The 15,071-nt window shown below is 40.4% G+C and overlaps 2 protein-coding genes across 3 annotated transcripts; one reads left to right on the top strand and one right to left on the bottom strand.

The window, feature by feature from the left end:
- Positions 1-816: 816 nt before the first annotated feature.
- LOC136446841 (protein disulfide-isomerase A4-like) lies at positions 817-8,958 on the top strand. Its single transcript, XM_066445449.1, has 10 exons — positions 817-973; positions 2,106-2,301; positions 2,699-2,904; positions 3,322-3,460; positions 4,094-4,299; positions 4,765-4,917; positions 5,209-5,357; positions 5,714-5,873; positions 6,403-6,636; positions 7,803-8,958. Exons 1-10 carry the CDS (start codon positions 877-879, stop codon positions 8,213-8,215), a joined length of 1,953 nt encoding a protein of 650 aa, XP_066301546.1. The 5' UTR covers positions 817-876; the 3' UTR covers positions 8,216-8,958.
- LOC136446840 (uncharacterized) lies at positions 8,617-14,875 on the bottom strand. Of its 2 annotated transcripts, none has more exons than XM_066445447.1 (10): positions 14,654-14,875; positions 14,287-14,360; positions 12,473-14,140; positions 11,976-12,128; positions 11,514-11,600; positions 11,181-11,318; positions 10,879-10,987; positions 10,478-10,563; positions 9,779-10,184; positions 8,617-9,512 (listed from the first exon to the last, which is right to left on the bottom strand). In XM_066445447.1, the coding sequence occupies exons 2-10, from the start codon at positions 14,344-14,346 to the stop codon at positions 9,457-9,459; spliced, it is 2,763 nt and encodes a 920-aa protein (XP_066301544.1). In that variant the 5' UTR covers positions 14,347-14,360; positions 14,654-14,875; the 3' UTR covers positions 8,617-9,456. The 2 variants fall into 2 exon arrangements, with proteins under 2 accessions (XP_066301544.1, XP_066301545.1); XM_066445448.1 differs by having other exon boundaries at positions 11,976-12,125.
- Positions 14,876-15,071: the final 196 nt, after the last annotated feature.

Genomic DNA, 15,071 nt, shown 5'->3' with positions numbered 1-15,071 from the left:
CAAATTTGATTTCTGGTGCCCCCTTTATTGCATTAGAGAGGGCAATACAGACAAATCAGGCTGACAAAACGTGCAATTTTACTGATTAATTGCATACAATGTATTGTTTGATTCATTACAGCATGTAGGCTTGTACATTCATTGCAGCATATAGATTGTAATCTTGTCATGGTTCTCTTTCGCATAAGACACTCAACTATGCAAGTGGTTGTCGATAACATCACAAGATATTTACATGGAAAATAAATGAATGACGAAGAAAGAAAACTGAATAAAATTAATGTTTGATAGAAAGGTCACCGGGAAATGTCTTTCTGGCTTAACCAAGAAAGAGAAAAAGGGAAGAATGGCTTAATTTTCCTATTGCTACATGGCGTATAATATCCCGAACATATATCTTTCATTGAAGCATTTGCCGTATTACGAAAACAAAATGTTCAAGTGCACCGATTTCTTAATGGATCAAAAGCCCCGACTAGCGATCAAAAAATATTACTGAAGTTGCTATTGACCAGCATGCTGCAAAAATCAAATGAATCGCTAGTCGTCCTCACTGCCACGCGAGGCCACGTGTTCCCGGGGAACCCGGAAGTATCAGCTGGAGTGGTGTGTGGGACATGGCAGCCTGTGATTGGTCAGAACTTTTAGCTTTTCCGTCTCTCAAAAATCAATCCGCATACACCACATTTTTGTACAAAAGTATTACAAAATAACACACAAATATTCTTCATCATAGATTGTGACAAATATATCTACATAACAATGTATGACAAATAAGTTTCTTGACTTTTTAAATACATTGGTTGGAACTATTTTCACTCAGCGCATGAACGAGGGCGATTCTACTGAGTGATCCGGATTAGGGTACCCTCCAAGATGGCGGTAACGTTCAAGTTTTTCCGTGTCTCCGGCCTAATTTTCGTCTTGTTACTCCTTAACGGAGTACATGTCAGAGCAGAAGACGAAACACAAGGTAGGCAATGATATTTAGCACAATTTGGTTGAATTTCATTGAAAATTGCTGTTGCATTCAGTAGAATGAGCTGGGAAACTGTGTTGATATAGTTTTGTGTGTAACATGCTTTGCTCTAGAGTCAGAACCAAGGACAGAACGAATTGTTTTCGAAGTTACGACAACGGTACACCAGGATTCGTATTCGTACACATTTGGTAACTATGATTTAGGATTGTCAACATGATATGCCCGTTATATAAGATGATACGCACAGAAGGACACGAAACTGACACGGGACTTTTGAATACTTGACTCTTGAGCTAGGGTCAAAAAATGGCATGGGGGAGGGGCAACAACTTGTACAATTATCTTTAAATACGTTTGGCGTCTAGAACTGGGCATACATGTACAAAGGAGAAGCTACATCCATTTCGTTAGGTTTTCATCTGAAAAAAAAATTGTCTGAGGTGATTTGTTGGAGCATGTGGATAGTCGGATATCAGAGTTAAAGGCAAAACAAACCTCAGGAGTATGTGTTGCTGAGCTGGACCAATCAGAGCGCTCCATGTAACCACTTTCCAAAGACCCTCAGGGAGTTACATTCTATAAGACCTTGTCCAGGATACTGAATGGTATTGACGCTGAATTAGCTGATTTTAATGCCGGCATGTCACTACTATTCCTATTACCCTATTAGGTTTGTATTAGAAATGTTCCATGTTTTGAAAATACATTGTTATGAAAACTTCCGATGGGTAATGTTACGCCGCTACTTCAATTACTTACAATAAAGTATATTTACTAGTCACGTTAACGATACATTATAGCGGCAAGTTTTGGGAAAACTCGTTTACTATGGCGCCATTCTTCCTTTTTTTTGTATCAGGATGCTATTGCAAAATTGTAACCCAGTGCTCATATCAGAAAGTACCTTTATATATCTATCTTAATGTAATCAAATTAGCCAAGGTGTGTGTGTGTGTGATACTGAAACATGCAAGCTGTAGCAAAACCACATTGCACTTCTAGGTAACGAAAAAGGGCCATGCTTTGTTCTCAGCCTGAGGTTCGACCGCTTTACCTTACAGTAATGCAAACAGTATGTTTTACTATTGCAATCCTATATACATTGTGTATATATATGTTATAGAGGAGAAAGCAGATGCTGAAACGCCAGAGGAGACAGAGAAGGAGGCTGTGGAGTATGATGGAGAAGAGGTGGATGATGAAGATGATGATAATGGAGAAGTGGAAGAAGACAATGGGGTTCTTGTTCTGACAGATGACAACTTTGACGATGTCGTGTCGGACAAAGACATCATCCTGGTGGAGTTCTATGCACCCTGGTAAGTGGATCGTTGCATATTTTGAAAAATTATACACAGAGTCTTCATCAATTCATCATCATTTAATCTTAAACTGAAAATAGCAAAAATTATACATATTTGCTGTGTTTGCTTTTTTAAAGATTTTAAGTTTGAATGCTTGACTAGATACCAACAGTATATATTTCAGAGGGATCCAAAATGTTACTGTTATCTAGTGAAATGTTATCTTTCTCTTCCTTGTCTATTTAAGAACTAAATGAAATAACCTTAAATGGCACCCACCATGGTTGAAGTCACCTGTCTTAAGGGTTTAGTGACCTTCATAGCAACAATGCAGAATTCCAATTTATGTCCAACGTTTTACTCAGACATGTATGTCATTTGCATCCTCGACTGATCACTTATCATTTCGTAGGTGTGGTCACTGCAAGAGCCTAGCCCCTGAGTACGAGAAAGCGGCTAAGACGTTGAAGGCAGCCGACCCTCCGGTGCCCCTGGCTAAGGTGGACGCCACAGTACAGACTGGCCTGGGCAGCAGGTTCTCTATCCAAGGCTACCCCACGCTCAAGATCTTCAGGAAAGGAGAACCCTACGACTATGAGGGGCCCAGACAAGAGCAAGGTAAACCCACTTGCATCAATGTTAAAACTTTTTTCTTTTTAAAATATGTTTTCAAACTTCTTTTCTATTTGTGGCAATTTTACGGTTCTTTTATCATTATCAAGTGAAACATGGCAACTCATACTCGTAACACTTATCCAATGGTAGGTAGACCGTGGGGAAATGGGTATAATAGTAAGTGAACATGATAGGACATAGTCAAGTTGCTATCTGTATACTACAGGATCTTTGTTTCTTTGTTATCAATGTAATGTGGTATCAAGGCATTTACTAAACCCCCTAAAATAAGTCTTTTGACCTGCAGTTTTTTGTCAGTTGTGAATTTTCTGTTTAGGAAAATTAATGGCAAATCAAATGGTTTAAAAAAAATTCCACTGTCACACAGTGATACATATATTATAAACTTGTATACTCCAGGTATTGTGGATTACATGAGGGAGCAGTCTGACCCTAACTGGGAGCCCCCACCTGAAGCTGTGGTCACTCTCACCGAGGACAACTTTGATGAGTTTGTTAATGATAACGCCATCACTTTGGTGGAGTTCTACGCTCCATGGTGAGTACGATAGCACAGGAACCAAATTTTAGACTATTTCTTGAATCGTAATTCTGATGGTTGCTTTGGGAAGAAGGTTTAACCCAGGCTGTCTCCAGCTTTAAATTTGTTTCCGTCCCACTCATTGTTTGGGAGCCCAAGTTGTTGATTTTCGTTGTTAAATCTGTCATCTTAATTACAAGCTTTTGAAAATATATTTTCACTAGTTTCATGTCACAAAGTTCAGATTTTTGGACGGACGGGGTAAAATTTGTGCCCGATCCAACAAAAAGCAAATTTCTCTCCCAGGATGGGTCCTGGAGACAGCCCTGGTTCAACCTAACTTTATTTCATCCTATTTGTTAAATATGAATATGTTAGATATGTTAAATATGAATATGAAGATATGTGTATCTATCTGAATATGAAGATATGTGTATCTATCTGTTTCTTTGTACTCTCATCTGACAATGGTGACCTGAGAGTAACAGGGTGACAGCAAGATAATGTCCAACATTTGTCCTGAATGAAAATAAGTTAGGACGCCTGTTGACTCCCTAGCATTGTATTCACATGTATATGCCTATAAAATCCATTGTGACACATCATAAGATGTACACAAATCTTAACTGTAACTGATGTATCCAACCACAGGTGTGGCCACTGCAAGAAGCTAGCACCTGAGTTTGAGAAAGCTGCCCAGGTTCTTAAGAGAGAAAGCCCCCCCATCCTTCTCGGCAAGGTAGATGCAACCCAAGAGAGTGATTTGGGAAAACGGTTTGAAGTGACAGGATACCCTACCCTGAAAATATTCAGGAAGGGGAAGGCGTATGATTACAAGGGGCCAAGGGAGGAAAGAGGTAGGAACTGAAGTGTTCTGATTCAAGTTCATTTTGTATTGATGTAGATCATATACATCTAAGTTACGTGTGTAATCTGTATTGTTACTATTGCTGTAATCAATGAAATGAATTGGATCCTTGTCTGTGGGCTGACTTGAATTTTGAACTACATGTATTTAAAAGAAGACAATCCCAAGGATTGTTTTGGTCAATCCTCCAATTCAATTGTTTAATTCATTTCAACAAATCACAACTTTGGCAAGTTAAGTCGCAGTCACAGTCCTTAAAACAGGATGTTAAGCCATGGTCCACTTTTCACAGTACTTGTCGAAAAGAGCTAGGGCAATTTCCCTGGTACAATGAACCTGCAAATATTGTACATAGCATCTGTCTTCTCTGTCAAGACCAGTGGAAGACTAGCTCTTCAGTGAGCTAAACTAGATTGACATCGCTGTGAAAATACACTTTCACCTTATGTTCCAGGTATCATCTCGCACATGATTGACCAATCAGGACCCAGTTCAGATGAGTACAAGAGTCTGAAGGCCTTGAAAAACTTTGTCCAGTCTGACGCTGTCATCGTGGGCTTCTTCGAAAACGACCAGGATCCTCTCTATCAAACCTACCTGGACTCAGGTACGAGGTGACATTCTGTCTGGACATGCAGTGAGAAAGCTATGCTCATACTTCTTCAGCTTACGAGGTCTATGTAGATCCTCTAGAATGTTTACTTATTTTGATACTAATAGTCATACATTGTGTATCTGTTACCTCTATCTATGAATCTAATGTGTCCTAATTGACATTCAGATTTTTGTGTAAAGCCCTTGACTAATTCAAATATTTGATGTTTTGATAAAAGTATCATGACTCAAGTCTAGGGTGTCTTGTAGAATAATGTTTATGTAAAATCTACCCTTTTATCAGGTAATGATTTGCGAGATGCCTATGAGTTTGGCCACACGTTTGACGCTGAGGCTCGGACCTTCTACAAGGTCAACCCTGGATCAGTCGCCATCTTACAGCCAGAGAAGTTCCAGTCAAAGTACGAGCCCAAAGTCAGGATCTTTGACAAGGTGTGTGAAGAATAACGAAATATTTTCTGAAACTATCAGTTTTTTTCAAAAGTTGTTGACATGCTGGAAATGACTTTTTTAAGGGTTGCAGTTTTGTAACTTCTGTTGATCATAGGGTATAGTCTAGTGGTTACCAACCCTGCCTCTGGACCAAGAGGTTGGGAGTTCAAATCCCGGCTGTTTTAGCTCAACCGACATGCACGCTGGAAAGGGTCGCATTCCCTAGGACAGGACGTAAATCCATGTTCCACTGTTCATGGTACATTGTTCAATGTTTTTTCCAAATACAATGTCAATGAACCTGTACATAGCGTCGGTCTTCTCTTTTTTCACTATCCTATCTATTTACGTCTCAGGCTGATGCCACAGTAAAGGATCTCCAGGACTGGTACAAGGACAACATCCGCCCACTGGTGGGAGAGCTCACCACTCTGAATGAGAACAAGCGGTACGGAGATGCTCGGCCATTGGTGGTGGTTTTCTACGATGTGGACTTCAGCTTTGAATACAAAGAAGGTAAGCATAGATTTTAAAAAATCTGCTACATGTACAGTTATTGTGACTATGATACAGAATATTTTTCAAAGACCCAACATCATAGCCTAGTTCCTTGATACAGAAAGCCACTCATTTAGAAGCAGTTCCAAATTCGGGAAGAAATGATATGTATGATAATTATAATACAATGACAATAGATGTCACATCATCTTCTAAGTTTGATAAAGAGATATATTTCTGAGTTGGCATTCTTGGTAGTTCAGCAATGGTAAGAGTGTTGCTTAGGGCAGTATTGAAATGGTCACAGGTCAAAATGTAGAGACAGATATGAATGTTTTAACTTCTCTCTGTATATCAATCAATCGTTTGCAGGCATCAGGGTCTAATGCATGGCGGCTACAGACATGCATAGGTCTCGCAAGGTTGGTCTACTCTCGACGTAGACCCTGCAGTCAGTTCTGGTGATCTACATGGTTTCTGCATGTATGTCGACCTTATTCTGGTAAATCTGGTCAGATGTTTGATATAGTACTGTTGCCCACCCCAGCTACTCAGATCTGGAGGCGGAAGGTTCTGGAGGTGGCTAAGGACCACAAGGACATGACCTTTGTCATCACTAAGGAGGACCTGCAGCAGAGCAAGCTGAAGGAGCTGGAGCTGGACGACAGCGGCGAGGAGGTCAACGTCGGGATCTACGACAAGAGCGGCAAAAAGTACCGCATGGAGCCCGACGAGTTCAGCGAAGATGTGCTCAGGGACTTTGTGGAGGCTTTCAAAAGTGGTGAGTCTAGTTCAGATATTTTGGACGGACAGGGTGAAATTTTTATACGTCCCAAGAAGCAAATTTCTGTCCCAGGACGGAGGGACGGGGCCTAGAGACAGCACTGGTTTAGTTTGGCATCATTTCTTCCTATATACAGTAGAATCCGCTTAACTGCACCACTCATTTGTCAGCATTTTTGGTGCAATTATCCGGCTGGTGCAATTATGCGAAATGCCCAGCTGGACCGCACCACCATGGGCGAGGGGGTGTATTGTTAGTCAGAAACACTAGCACAAAGAAAACAGACGAAATTATTCAGTTATTAACTTTATTTATTGACCCTTTGCTGAAAAAAAACACAACTACGAACCTGTTTTGATTTTGTATTCTTTCATTTTTTCCATGCGATATACCGCATTACAACACACATAGTGTTTCAGGGGAGGCATTCTGAAACATCGTCATGCCACCCATGGGATAACAGTTTCTGTGTTACATTACGTCGAGTGCAGTTGTCGATTTACGTAAATCATGTACCGCCATGAAACTAGGAATTGAAACTAAAACTTGGTTACTGATCGATTACGGGTGACCCGCCCGGGACCTCCCATACGATTCCTATCAACGTAACTGCCAATGGAGACCGCCTTGTTTTGTTACTCAAAACAGTTTTAAACATATTGGCGGTATTGCGCCTTTACACCGGCAGGTATCGGCTCATTTGTACCGCGTTTGCCGATTTTAGCGCACCTTTTCAGTTAGCTTGTGGAGGATTTAAAAAAAAAAATTGGTGCAGTTATCCGGCATTGGTGACCATGCGCGGTGCAGATATGCGGAGTCACTAACAATGCAGTGATTGGGAACCGGTTTTGGATATTGGGATTCAGTGCAATTAAACGGAAGGTGCGTTTATCCGAGGTGCAATTAAGTGGCTTCGTCTGTACTAGTAGGGTCCTTTTGAAAAGGCACTTTGTATTACTTTTTTCAGCATTTACCTTTCCTTGAGCAAGTCTTGCTAATGGCTAAGACACTGGTTATTATCTTGTCATTTCTTGTATACAAGTCATGTATGTGCTACTAGCTGAATAACTTCTGCAAAGATCTTTCTTGCCTGATTCATAGTTTACCCCTTTCTTATGTCTTCAATACTGTGTATTTTACTACATCTTTTATTCTTTTTTTAGGTTGGGTGAAACCAGTCATCAAATCCCAACCCATCCCCAAGAAGCAAGGCGCCGTCACCACTGTGGTTGGCAAGAATTTCGAGAAAATCGTTATGGACAAATCGAAAGATGTCCTGATCGAGTTTTACGCTCCTTGGTGTGGCCACTGCAAGAAGCTTGAGCCTGCTTATAATAAGCTGGCAAAGAAATACAAAACCACAAAAGACCTGGTCATTGCCAAGATGGATGCCACAGCAAACGATATACCTGTAGACACCTTTGAAGTACAGGGTTTCCCAACCATCTACTTTGTAAAGAAAAATGATAAGAAGAACCCGATGTCATTTGACGGGGATAGAGATTTAGATGGGTTTGTGAAGTTCCTGGAGGAACATGCGACTGTTTCTCTAGGAGGGGCAAAGGTAGAGTTGTAAAAGCTACTTTTGAGCAGACAGTAGCAAACACAGTACTGGTGAGCATGTTGCAATATGAGGTGAGCAGGCTTGGAGGCAAGTAGACGTTTTGGCATTTCAGTTATGAATCAATATGTTTTAAATTTCATTGCAATGTTCCTTTTCATTTGTGTTTACATCAGCTAGGTGTCACCAAAGACATTATCTTCCAGATTTTTCTTTGCTATTTGCATGCTGATGTTTAGTTGATAGACTTCCTTTTGACCACAGCAAACTTAAGCATTCCAGTGCTGGTTACAGTTTGTACCTTTGTATGTATATTTGAAAATGTATGGCAGTTTGATGCTATACTTATAGTTTGAACTTAAATGGTGCAGAACCCCTGTAGATGCCTTAACGTAAGGAGAATATTCACAGTATCGTCATATGAATAACTTTTATTTTATAGGTGAATCAAATTACCAATAATTGGTACAATGCAGATCGAAGGAAAACCTTTCAGCTGATGAAATAAATTCTTTAAAATGTTTCCAAAATAGAAGTGGAAAACTATGCGTATTTCTCTCGTTCTTTTTAGCAGCTACTTAGATAAACATTTGGTGATTTATTTGGTATGAAGGGGTCTTTCTGAAGTCTTGTTTTGTATGAATGAAAATTAAACCACCTCTACTTTTAGCACAGTATGTTGAGAGATATGTTGTATCACTACATGTTGTAGTGGTTATATTGACTGACATGGGAATAAAGGAAGCTGCTAAGCAGGATATTTTGTGGTTGTGTATTTTCCATACTATATTAGTAGCCATATACATGTAGTTAGCATGACTGCCATGACATATTACATTGAACCTATTGGTCACAACAACATCATAATTTCTTCTACTTTTATCCCTAGTTACAGAGTCTTCAATTTTCTATTCTCTAGTCAGAGTGAATTCATTGTTCAATGAAATCAGACTTTTTATCATCATTCTTTGTTATCTTCTCTCTGAAATACAATGAGCCCAAAATCAATGTAGTTCTCTTGAAATATTAATACAAAACACTGTCGTATCATTGAGAACCTTAGAATTCCTCAAGTTCTGTTCACAATACATGCATATCCTTGCCTTATATTGTCATAAGTGGCGACCATTTCTGCTAATGCATCTCATTTGAAATAAGCAAGATGGTATTTGTGGCAGCCCAGTAATATACATTAAATTGTGTAATTATGCAACCATCACATTCTACAACTTTGTCCACATTCTGCAACTTTGTCTTCAGAAGTCCCCAAACATTTCCTCTCCTATGTCCTCTAGTAGCTCATCCAGATTGTCTGAAACATAAAAGTCCTTCAGTCACATAGAAATGTAACTTTGTTATATGGTTGAGTTCACAATATGTACATGTATCCTATGGTATTTTTCCTTATCCAATTTGGGCAAGTTAAAAGGCATTTGAACACACACACAGAGTAACAGAACTTGGTTTCCAAGCTAGCTTAGTTACTACTTTCTTTCAGTTCTAGTCTGTTTCATAAACAGCAACCTAAATACTAGTAAACTAAAAAGATATCAGACCAAACAAAGACATCAAACCTACCTTCACCCCAAAGCTCATCCACATCAGGTCCACTGTTAACCCCAGTGTTAGCAGGCTTGTCTGCGGTTCCCTTTCCTCCAGTACCCACCACTTTGGATACCTGTGCTGCATTTTGTCCCAATGCACTACTGAATGGTAACTGTTGCACATGTTGTCCTGTCTTCTGTGTGTTACCCTTCCCCACAGTAGTTGTGGCCTGTTGAGAGACAACACTCCTTGTACAGGTAGGACTTGTGTCCTGAAACTTCAGCCAGGAGGGTGGGGGAGACTGGTTCATCTCTGGAGAGTCCTGGCTGGAGGGGTTGGAGGTTATGCCTGACTTAGTACCAGGAGGATAGACCTGGACTATGTTGTTTAGGGTGATGTTTAGGTAGTGGTTCCTGGCAGATGGGCTGAACACTCCAACCTGGGGAATGGAAGTAAGGGTAGATGTTAGTAAAACACAGTGGCTTGGAAACTAAATATTACTCATCAAATCCATATCATGTGGGAGAAATCTTAAATTTGTAGGAATGCTTTTATCACAAGAAACATGGGCAAGATAAGGAAGCTTTGTATGTCTATCAATTCCTTCTATTCAGCACACTAGCTATACATTATCCCAGGAAAATATTACTAACTGTAACTATGAACCCTTTAACTTTCTGTGCAATGTATTTTTTCTACATCTATTGCAGTCCTTGAAATAAAGTCCCATACCTGTCTGAGGACCAGAGTTGTCCCAGCCTTTATCTCAGAGGGATACTCCTCCAGCACCTTCTGGTGTATGGTACCCTGCATCTCACCTGAGGACAATACATCACACCTGGTCATGGAAAAATCAACTCACATAAAAAATAGTATGTATTTTGTTTTAGACATCATTGCTATCATTCTACAAGATTCTGTAAGACTTACTGATAGACACTAGTAGTTCAAGCACGCCCCTTTCTACCTTATACAAAGTTAGAGAAGTTCTGTTGATATAAGGTTCCTTCTGAGAAGTGTTCCTTTATGCCAAATCTAACAAGTAGTCCACAAACACAATTACAATGTATATCTGAATCACAAATAGAAAACTTCTATAGCTTAGTTTTAGATACATCAGAAAACAGTATTACCTGTGTGATCTCGGAAGACAACACTTCCATTCCTCCCATCCAATGACAACAGCTTCACCCACACACACAGTTGGGGCACCTTCCCTTGTGGCAGTAGCTTCAGACTGGCCTGCATCATAATTCATAAATATGGAAAATCAGGACTCTTGAACATTCAAATTTGGAAACAACGAAATCAAAGTACTGTATATATACATGTACAACATGTAGCTTTGGCAGAAGAGAACAATTCAAAATTTTCGTACATCAGACACAAGCTGAATCCAATATGAAATAAAGTTGCAGAATATACATGTACTTACCCGACGTAGCACAAGAGCAATGTTGTTTTTACCCAGGATGCAACTAGAGTTGTCCTCGTGCAGACCCAGCTCCTTCTTCATGGTATCCCATGATCCTTTTCTGGGATCTTCCTGGGATAGTTGAGAGCTTGACAGGTCCTGAATCATGATTAAAACAAAAGTTATCAATGTTTCTCTTACCATTGAACTGAAACTAACCACACAAATATTCACACAAAGAGTCACACAAAAACTTGTATATTTCATCCTAGAAAGAAAAGTTAACAAACAATGCAGAATATTCATTGAAAATGTAATCAACAGTCTGTAATAATTCCTGGTGCTGTTACTTACCTCATCTTTAGGTTTCTTGGCCACAGCACTGTGGGAAGGTGTTTGTGGAGTTGCTATGGCAACATCATCCAGCTGTTTATCCTCAGACTACATGAAAAGGAAATAAATGTATCTCCATGTCAACAGGTCAACAGTTTAAATCCAACTTGACTTGGAGAGAAGAGGAACTGTTGGAGCTATAAAAAGACACCACAATACCTCAAGCACAGGTAAAATTTCTAAGAGAAGAGACATGTTACATCTTTACATTCTAAATCATGGCAGTAAATGGACAACTTAAACCAAAGCAGATTGTTCACCTTGCCAGCGACAAAAGGAACTGGAAGAAATTTACAGCCACCTGTTGCGCAGCCGTCTGATGATGATGACTTCTTTCCAAAAGACAAAAGCTATAGTATCATTGACCTCTGTCTATGTCTAAACTTTGTCTAAACAAGACATGCAAAATTCCATATCCCTTACCAGTTTAGGCAGTATGCCAGCAGGCCCTGGGAACTTTCTCTTCTTGACCCTCGGTGTGAGGTCCTTTGGTCTGGAGGCGTTACACAGCTTCAACAGTCGGGAGGTGCACACTGGGGCCTGGGGGGACAGGAAACTGCCGGGAGAACCTGTCTGCTGGGCAACAGAGAGTGAAAATAGTAGTTTGCAGAAAATTTTGGTATTCCCTGAGAAAAAAACTGTGATCACTGCTATCAATTCCATGGTCATCTTTAAGTCCATGATGAAAGTATACAACATGTCTCAGTGTTGTCAATATTGATCTGCAAAAGTGTCGTTCATGTAACTTGTTTATGGCAGCCAAAAAAGTGAATATCTGAATTGATGGAAAAACATACAATGTACAATATAATGCCATCCATTTCAAACACCACAGTTACACTTTTCATACTTATATCTAAACTGTGTTGAACGCTTAGCTACTTAGTAGAAAAAGGCAACTAAGCTATTAAGACACTCACTCCTTGTTCTGAAGTGTTCTGCCCAAAAGTAGAGTTGTACAGCCCAGAACCGGGGCCGTTTGGTGACCTCTGTCTGATGGGTCCTCCTCTGCCCTGGGGCATTCTGGGAGTCTGATGCATTGTGGGTGTGTACTGCATCCTGGGAGTCTGCTGAAATCTTGGAGTCTGCTGCATTCTGGGAGCCACCATCCCAGCAGACTGTGGCACCCTTGGTGTGCCATGCTGCCCGGTGTACCTCGGAGTGGAGGAAACGTTTCCCATACGTGGGGCAAAGTTGTGGCCTCCTCTTTGTGGTAACCTGGGTCCAGCTTGAGTATATCTTGGTTGCAGAGGCTGTGTGAAATTTGATTGACATGTGGACATTGCTTGACTTGTACCTACAGTTCCCTGGGTACCCATATTACCCTGTACTCCTGAAGAGCTGCTTGTAGGATTCCTTATTCCACTTGATTTAAACTGTGCATTTGCTGGATTCCTTAACACACCGCTCTGTGTTCCAGGGTTACACTGCACTGACCCAGAGCTCACATTCACATTTGATGGAAAGCTTGCATCATTTACCTCAGGAACTCTTAGTTGCTGGCTATTGCTTACTTTGCTCCCAAACACATGTCCTTTACTTGCAGGTTTATTCTGTAGGGAGGCAGAGTTTCTCAACTGAGGTGAGTTGGAGGCACTTCCCACGTTGCTCACTGTAGGTGTTCGAAGCTGAGTGCTTGCGCTGTATGTACAGCCTACTTTAGGAAGAGAGTTTCCTTTGCTTAGTTCTACTATGTTATTGCCAGCTTGCCCAGGCCCATCCTTAGTACTGCTACTAGTACTGTTGGTAGCGGTTCCTACTAGCAGACGTGAAAGTCTTCCTGTAGTTCCAGGACTTTCTCCAGTATGGTTATCCGTAGGGCTCTTTTGAACATTATTCTTTGGCACACCGCTTGTCAACAAAGGGCTACCTCCTATATTGGGAGATACTGCACTGCCCCTTCCACCATTTGCATTGAACACATTGTTTGGCCTAAGAGCAAACCCATCTCCACCTGCACTCGGAACAGTAGGACTGTTGGGTGAAGTTCTGTTGACAGGTTTGAAGACGAATTTCCCCGGTTTGGACGTCTTGCCTGCAGGGGACTGTGTTGTACCAGAGTCTGATACAGGCATTCTAAGTCCACTGCTACTCTGGGGCTGATTGCTTGAAGAACTGAGTCCTTGTATTTTGTTTAGAATGGCTTGAGATCTTCCTTGCATGGGAGGTCTATTGACATTATCAAATGTAGTGCCTCCTATCTTTTGCTTCTTGCCTTGCAGTCTACTGTTGGTTTCAGCAGTATTGTTTTCAAAGGGACTGTTTGAGGTCTTTGGCTGCTTCTTTAGTGGTTGAACTCCAAGCACAGGGGAGTCACTTGATCTTCTTTTCGTTAAAAACGACCCAATATTGTCGTCACCAAAGTCGTCATCGAAAGATCCCAGGAAAGATGAGTTGACGTTTGTCAGACTAGATCTATCTGGAGTTGGAATATTCTTGGGGGATTCATATGATTCTGCTGTAGGTTTCTTGTTGAAAGTAGTTTTTGTGATCAGGTTGTTGTTCTGCTGAAGTGAGGGTCTGGAGTTGGTAGAGTTTGTAATGGCGGTTGCATGAGGCATACTAGCTGCCGCTGCTAGTAAGAAATCCTGAAATGATAAATACATGTGTCAGACATTAGCATTTTAACTCATTGATTCAAATTTGTTCAACAGGCTATCACTTTCATCATCTAGATGATGCAGAAATTGCATTCAAAAAGAAGTTGAAGACTTATATTAGAAGTTAAGCTTACCTCATCTCCAAGATCCAAGTCATCATCATCAATGCTAAACAAACCTCCTTGCCCAGCCATCTTGTCACTCACACCTGGAATATGCAAATGAATACATTGTGTTCATAAGTTTGTAGGAAGGCAAAATATATTTGAATAACGATCAAGTAACTTCAAGGAAAGTCAGTTTGCTCAGGACGTCACATGTCACCAGATATTTGAAATTTGTAGGAGGGTTTGTTCATTACATTTGTGACTCAAGAAATCGTATACTTCAAAATCAAAATCTCTGACTGACTTAGGAATTCAATTATTATATCACATCTCAAATTACAAGAAGCCCCCCTCCCCAAAAATTTAGCGTCTTAAAAAAATTCCCGCAACTTACCTCCTCAGGGTTGAGAATATCTTTAACGCTGCCTCAGTAATTCCGAAAACTTCCCTGTGTCTTACACATTATCCTTAGGATCTTTGCATCATCTGTCATGAGTTAAGACCACCCAAAACAGGATTATGCTTAAAACTAAAAGTGATTTTGCTGCCCGCGGAAAACTTTCACGATTTCAAAATGGCCGCTTTTCCTGTCATCTCGGAGAATCTCGCTGAAATTATGTGCATCGCGAGATTTCGCAAAATTGGGAGATCGTACTTCTCGGAGGGGTTCAAAATGTCTATCTTAAGATTATTCAAGAACAGACATAAAATTTCGGAAATCATAAAATCTACATTTTGAGGTTCTTTGTTTCTAAGAATTTAAAATTTTCTTCCAAAGTTGGCGTAATATTTATTTTTAGGGCTATTATTCA

The sequence above is a fragment of the Branchiostoma lanceolatum genome, chromosome 13 (assembly GCF_035083965.1).
Source record: "Branchiostoma lanceolatum isolate klBraLanc5 chromosome 13, klBraLanc5.hap2, whole genome shotgun sequence".
NCBI classification, from domain to species: domain Eukaryota; kingdom Metazoa; phylum Chordata; class Leptocardii; order Amphioxiformes; family Branchiostomatidae; genus Branchiostoma; species Branchiostoma lanceolatum.
Note: the sequence above shows the minus strand (reverse complement) of the source record. Positions and strands in the feature narration are given on the sequence as shown.

Coding starts and splice junctions, on each gene's coding strand:
- LOC136446841 (XM_066445449.1), top strand. CDS start 877: ATGGCGGTAACGTTCAAGTTTTTCCGTGTCTCCGGCCTAATTTTCGTC. Junction 2,905..3,321: donor GGGGCCCAGACAAGAGCAAG/GTAAACCCACTT, acceptor TGTATACTCCAG/GTATTGTGGATTACATGAGG. Junction 6,637..7,802: donor TGTGGAGGCTTTCAAAAGTG/GTGAGTCTAGTT, acceptor TTCTTTTTTTAG/GTTGGGTGAAACCAGTCATC.
- LOC136446840 (XM_066445447.1), bottom strand. CDS start 14,346: ATGGCTGGGCAAGGAGGTTTGTTTAGCATTGATGATGATGACTTGGAT. Junction 11,601..11,975: donor CTGGCATACTGCCTAAACTG/GTAAGGGATATG, acceptor CTTTTCATGTAG/TCTGAGGATAAACAGCTGGA. Junction 11,319..11,513: donor CCAAGAAACCTAAAGATGAG/GTAAGTAACAGC, acceptor ATCATGATTCAG/GACCTGTCAAGCTCTCAACT.